Here is a 6,649-nt window from a genome sequence, read left to right on the forward strand (position 1 = left end):
CTGATAATAATGACGTAAAACGTTGGCAGTGGTTGTGAGACTCTGGCATTTGCAACCTTTAATGGGATCAAACCCATTTAGATTATACTGTCACAGTGTGAACGAGGTTAACAGCTAATGACACTGTGATATTTCTAATGAATCACACACACACACACACACACATACACACACACACACACACACAGTGCAAATCTCTCTCCATCCGATTGGCCAGAGAATCCAGTACCATCTTCCAGAGATGAATCATAATCTAATTTCTGGCTTCTGATTGGAGGACTGATCCGACCTGACTAGGTGGTGCGCAGGGGCAGGGGCTGGTGCTGCGCTCCTTACTAATGGATGAGCCACGTTCTGTCAAACAGTGGTGCTGCATTCTACTTCTACTCCAGGGCCTATTTATAGCCATGTGACCTATCTAACATGGACAAGTTTTTCTGGCTGTCATTATGGAGACCTCTAACTTTGATGGTGGGATTTGGTTCAGATGATTCTGATGTCTCCCAGTCTGCAGGTGATGTCCGTCAGCCGGCTGTTCCTTTGGTTGCGGCAGCTAAAATAAGACGTTTTTGTATAAAATGTTGACAGATGGAGTTGGACGTTGAGGGGAGGGAGGGGTCATGTAAGAGAAGGCACCACAGGCACTTGGCAGCTGTGGGCCATGTGTCTTTATGCCTACATGCCTTAAGTATTGGACATTTATCTGTCTCCCACCGTGTCCACTGTTTGTGTGTGTTGGTTTTAAACACACTGGCGATCCGTCCAGTCCGGTATAAACACATTTTTGTCCAACATTATTATTTGATGGTGGAATCTGGTCACATGGCAGATTGAATGGTTCGGCGGCCCAGATATGGCCTGCTGGCCACCAGTTGAGGATCAGTTGAGGTCTAGAGATGCACAAACACACAATTATATTTGTCTGTATTTAACCCAATAACATGGAGCAAGGAAACGGTCAGGGTGGATTCAAACCTTTGACCACTACGCCACAGGCTGGTTTAGATTAAGGTGCGTTTATCAAAGGGAGTTTATATTGTTATTTTAAATACACGGACCCATCCAGATGATGTTTGTTTTCACCAAAGAACTCTCTGGGACTAAGATTCAGGCAACGACGTTCCTTCAGACAGGACAAGACCCTGGTGTTGAGAAACTTTGTTCTTGCACGTAGAACAAATTTAACATAAAATTAAATATTATTTGCCGTTTTTATGTTTTTGAAAAAATTAAATAATAATTTAAAAAAGTTAGGCACGGTGGTTGAAGGTAGTGTTAAAGTTTTGTTTAAAAAAAACTGTAGGTCAAAGATCAGGTTAAGTTTATTTTTGGTTGGAATTGGTCATTTCCCTTGATGGGTGTGTCAATGAGTTGGATTAGTAAGGTCTTAATTGAAGAAAACCTGTATGTGTGTGTGTGTGTGTGTGTTGTTCACCTGCAATGCAGTAAAAAGAATGTGACCTGGTTTCAGCTCTGTGGCAAAGTCAAAAACAAGGACAGATGTGGTCCCCTCAGTTAGGGGTTCTCTTAAAACGCCTGAAAAATATTCAACATACGATGTATGTATATATATTGACGATTCCTTAAAACAGTTGTTGTTTTTTTTATCTAATGAAAGAATAAAAATGGCTTGTTTATATCTATCATTTATGTACTGTACATTCCACTCAGGGTTTGGTGGGACACAGTTGGACACGGTTCCATCCTGTCATCCACTCACTCCCCAAACTTCTGACTCAAGAAGGAAGGGTTGGGACAAGAAGGATATTTAGCGATTAACGAAAAAAATAGAAAATGAGCTGAATCAGGATGACCCCTGGTGACCCCTGATCACAGACACAGAGAAATATTTTAAATATAATTTTAAATTGACCATACATAATACTACGACTATCCCAATAGTATCACACAGAAAAACATGGCCGCCTGCTGACCCTGCAATGTACTTCCTACTTTAACAATTCCCATCTGGTCATTGTCTGGCTCACATTCCTGTGTTGTCTAATGTTCAGAGCTTTCATTTAAATCTGTGTTTTGGACTCTATTCAGATCTGTATGTCTACTGGGACTTTACGAAGAAATTCCTCCTCCTCTTCTCTTCTCTCCACTCCTACATCACATACACTGTAGATTCCTGCAGACGTAGCCAAATGTCCTCCTTCATTTTTTCTCACTCAGTGAACGCTGTACTGAATGTTCATCTCCTCGACCCAGCTCTGTCTTCTCGTTGGCTTTTTTTTTTTTTTTCTTTCCCAGCCCTTTCTCCATCCGTCCCTCAGGACTGGTCCTCATCTTCCTTCGTTTCCCCCTGACATCTCCTCTAATTGACTGGGTCACTGAGCTCCGCATCAGACGCTATTTCCTTTTTTGCCTACAGTTGGCACTCTAGTAGAGACTGAGTATGCTTAAAAATTGCAATTCTACATTTTTGCATTTTTGCGTTCACACAGCCTGAGTGTGTTTACATGAAGAGATGTTTGCATACCAGTCTATTACAGAGGCAAATTCCCTCTCTGTCTTTGTGGACAGCTCTGCTTAAATACATAGTACACAGTACTACAGTACAGCAGCAGATGTGCTAGTATGGGGAAATAACCCTCGCTGTTTAACTAACCAGAACACCATGGGTTCATTTACGGTTAAGTCAGTTAGTAATACCTCACATCTTGAATGAACTTCCATTGAGCTGAATAAAAGTATCAGTTCATAGTAAAACAATTCATGGTACTGTGTTCTTAGAGTTTACACTAGATTAGAAAGACAGTTACAGTAAAAATAAAGTGTATTTATTTATTGTGGTTGGATTCAATCCATCCATCCATCTAACAAGCTATCCATCCATCCATTCGTGCATCCATCCATCTATCCATCCAACAAGCTAACATCCATCCATCAATCATCAATCCAACAAGCTATTCATCCATCCATCCATTCATGCATCTATCCATCCAACAAGCTATCCATCCATCCATCCATCCATTCATCCATTTATCTATCCATCCATCCAACAAGCTATCCATCCATCCACCCACCCAACAAGCATCCATCCATCCATCCATCCAACTAGCTATTTATCCATCCATCAATCCATCCAACAAGTTATTCATCCATCCATCAGTCCATCCAACAAGCTATCCATCCAACCATCCAACAAGCCATCCATCCATCCAAAAAGCTATCATCCATCCATTCATGCAACCATCCATCCAACAGGCTATCATCCATCCACCCAACAAGCTATTCATCCATCCATCCATTCATGCATCTATCCATCCAACAAGCTATCCATCCATCCACCCAACAAGCTATCCTTCCATTCATGCATCATCCATCCATCCAACAATCTATCATCCATCCATCCATTTATCTATCCATCCATCCATCCCTCCAACAAGTTATCTAGCCATCCATCCAACAAGCAGAACTGCATATTAATGGTATTCATGAAAAATACATGGTGGCTCCCTCCACTGGTGGGAACATCAATTATCAGACCGTCTCCATTATTCATTAACTATTGTACTGACACTGTTCCTCACACATTCACAGATACACTGATCATTAGATGCTGTTCCAGGGTCATTTATTTCACGCCTACAGGTTTATCGTTCATTGATCCGTTCAGTTAGATAAAGCTGGGATAAATGACCTGAGTGTCGCTCCTTACAGAGAACGCAGCAGCTGTAAATCCGTGGTCAGGTGCTCGATAACCTACAGTGTTTAAAACCCCAAAGGATTTCCACTCAGACAAGAATAGACCAAGAATATATTTCCAAGCTGATTTGTACAACGGCAGAAATATCCCTTTAAAATCTGGAGGGGAGAGTTTTTTTTTCTCTCTTAATAGATGTTATACATCTATATACAGAATGTTTTGAGTAAATCCAACCGTTGAACTTCCTCTTCCTACACAGATATGCCGATTAAAAACGGCTCAGTCTGGCCATCTGGTAGATTCAGCTGAAAAAAACAAAAATAAAACAAAACCTCACAACACTCTGAGCCAGAGGCTTAATCCACTGACAGAAGGAAATGTGGTGTTTGATGGTCAGGACATGTTTCTTCCGGAATCATCTGTGTTTGATGATAACATATCTCCCAGTTAAAGATACAAACAGGCAGTTTGTAAAAATACACATTATTTACACTGCATTGATGTGGTGGCTATTTCTTTTTTCAATTTCTTCACATTTTAATGTAATTTTACTTTTTACTTTATTTTATTATACTCTGACCTGTGAAAAACATGATAATTGTGTCTCAAAAAAAAAGAGAAAGAAAGAAAGAAAGAAAGAAAAAATGAAAGCTGGAGAGAAAGTTTGGGGGGTGGGAGGAGGTCGAGGCTTCAAATTTCTTTTGACCGGCCAACAGGTGTTCCTCCCAACCACTGTGCCGTGGCACTCTAGTGTGCCGTGAGAGATCATGAGGTGTGGAAAATGATCAAATTTCAGTTAATTGATCTGAAAACTATAAATTATTTATTGCAAATATTTTTGTTTTGTTTGTCTATGCGTGACAGGCAGAACAATGAAATACTCTTCACTAGTTGGCAGTAGATGGCTATGAAAAAACATAATCAGAGCTGTTTAGGATGAGTGTCTTTCTTCAATTCCTGCCAGTATATCAACGTTGTCTTCAACTAAACAGGCCGAGATTTTAGTCAATTATGAGGTCATTTAAACTAGAAGGTTATTATATTTTTTTACATATACTTATTGTGAGATTTTTGTTCGGTGGTGTGCCGTGGGTTTTTCCTAATGAGATATATATATATATATATATATATGTGCCGTGGCTCAAAAAAGGTTAGGAAACACTGCTCTAAACCACTTATTTTAAAAGTCACAAACCTTTGCAACCCACGTCAATAGACGTTATTCGTAAACTCCTGGGAAACATGATGCGAGACGACCCAAAATAAAAACTCTTGCGAGCCACCTGAGAGTCGCGACCCAGTCTTTGAGAAACAATGCTGTAAACTACACCAACCAAAATAAAACATATTTACTCTGCCTTCCTAGCACTACGCTCTTTTTTCCCCTCCTCCTCCTCTTTGTCCTCCTTCTCCTCTTGTGCCTCCCATTCTCCAGCCCTCCTCCACTGCTCTGTCCGCCTCACTCCTATCATCTTGTGAGACTATAATCACTGGGTTTACACTTCACTGTCATCTCCTCAGAGCTAGCGTCCACGGGTGTGTGCTTCTGTATAATACTTCAGATGCTGTGTGTGTGTGTTTGAGCCTAGACAACTTGAATAAATGACACATGCAGTTTTATTGTTCTCCAGACAAGTAAATGCAGGGGGGGGTCCACGTCACCCCCCTGCCCTCCCATCCAGTGTTTGTGACTGCAGACTGAAAATCCGCCTCTCTTGACAACCAGTGCTGAGAGTTTAGCAGTTGTAGGCTCCACTGTATGGTTAGATCAGTGGTTCTTAACCCTGTTTGAGGTACTGAACCCCACCTGTTTCATATGCGTATTCACCGAACCCTTCGTTGTTGGCCAAGCAGGGGGCGTGTGATCACGAATCATATGGGTCGGGCGTGTGTCTTGTCCTCCGCTGAACCCCAGAGACTGACTCACCGAACCCCTGGGGTTCGATTGAACCCAGGTTAAGAACCACTGGGTACATCTGGGAAAAACTCACTTCAAGTCATGTCACAGCAGCCGTGGTTTACACATACAAAAAGATTTATAAAATACTCAAATAATGGTTTGGAATTTTCATTTTCCTAAAATAAATACTAAATAAATTGGCATTTTGGGCTTAACATTTTAAAACGGTGGTAAAAGTTATTTTCTGAGTCTTATTTTGAAATATCCACGAGTGTGTCCATGACCTCGTCCATGAAGCCTCAGGAGATTTCCAGCCTCTGTTTTTCAGCTGTGGTAACACAAATTCCTTAAAACAAATTCCTTTTTTTTTCTTTTTTCACACTCTNNTCTTTCTTTTTGTTTTTCCTGTCACTTCTCAGATCACCAGAAGCTGGAACGAGAAGCTCGGATCTGTCGTCTGCTGAAACATCCCAACATCGGTAACAAGATGGTTTTTCCTCTTTTTTTCCTTGAGTTTTTGAGCATTAGTTCTTGTTAGAAAATAATCCCCCAGTCCATTATCATGACTGCTGTGTTCACACCCACTCTTCACCCTCTCCCCCCCACTGCCTTTTTATGATCTCTGTGTTAAAGTGGAGAAGTGTTAGACATGATCAGGAGTGCTCCTGTGGAGGCGGTTTGTGTGTCTGTGTGTGTCTGTGTGTGTGTGCTTTTAAAGCCATATTTATTTCAGCAGCGAGGTTAAAAAAAAAAAAAAAAGACAGATGTTTAAAGACGACGGTGAACAAACGTATAACTGTTTAATCTGTCGATGTTTCTCTTCCAGTTCGTCTACACGACAGTATATCAGAGGAGGGATTCCACTACCTCCTCTTTGACTTGTAAGTCCTCTCTCCTCTCCTTCTACTCTCCTCTCCTCCCCCCACTTTACTGTTCTCCTGCTTCCTATTCACCCCATTTTCTTCTCCACCTCTCCTCCTTTCCTAAACTCCCCCGGTTTTTTCCTTCCTTCATGGTGTCCTTTCTTCCTCTCCTTTGCTCTCATCTTTCCTCCTATGTACTACTTCCACTACTTTCTTCTTGTTCCCCCCCCC

The 6,649-nt window shown here is 41.3% G+C and overlaps 1 protein-coding gene across 1 annotated transcript in view; it reads left to right on the forward strand.

Annotated features, from left to right (window-relative positions):
• The window catches only part of LOC103397867 (calcium/calmodulin-dependent protein kinase type II delta chain), a 60,518-nt gene that overhangs the window by 5,980 nt on the left and 47,889 nt on the right, over nt 1-6,649 (forward strand). The window contains 2 exon segments of the mRNA XM_025052955.1: nt 5,975-6,034; nt 6,382-6,436. Of these exon segments, the coding sequence (XP_024908723.1) occupies nt 5,975-6,034; nt 6,382-6,436 (115 nt within the window).

Source organism: Cynoglossus semilaevis, chromosome Z (assembly GCF_000523025.1).
Source record: "Cynoglossus semilaevis isolate Cse_v1.0 chromosome Z, Cse_v1.0, whole genome shotgun sequence".
Classification (NCBI taxonomy): Eukaryota; Metazoa; Chordata; class Actinopteri; order Pleuronectiformes; family Cynoglossidae; genus Cynoglossus; species Cynoglossus semilaevis.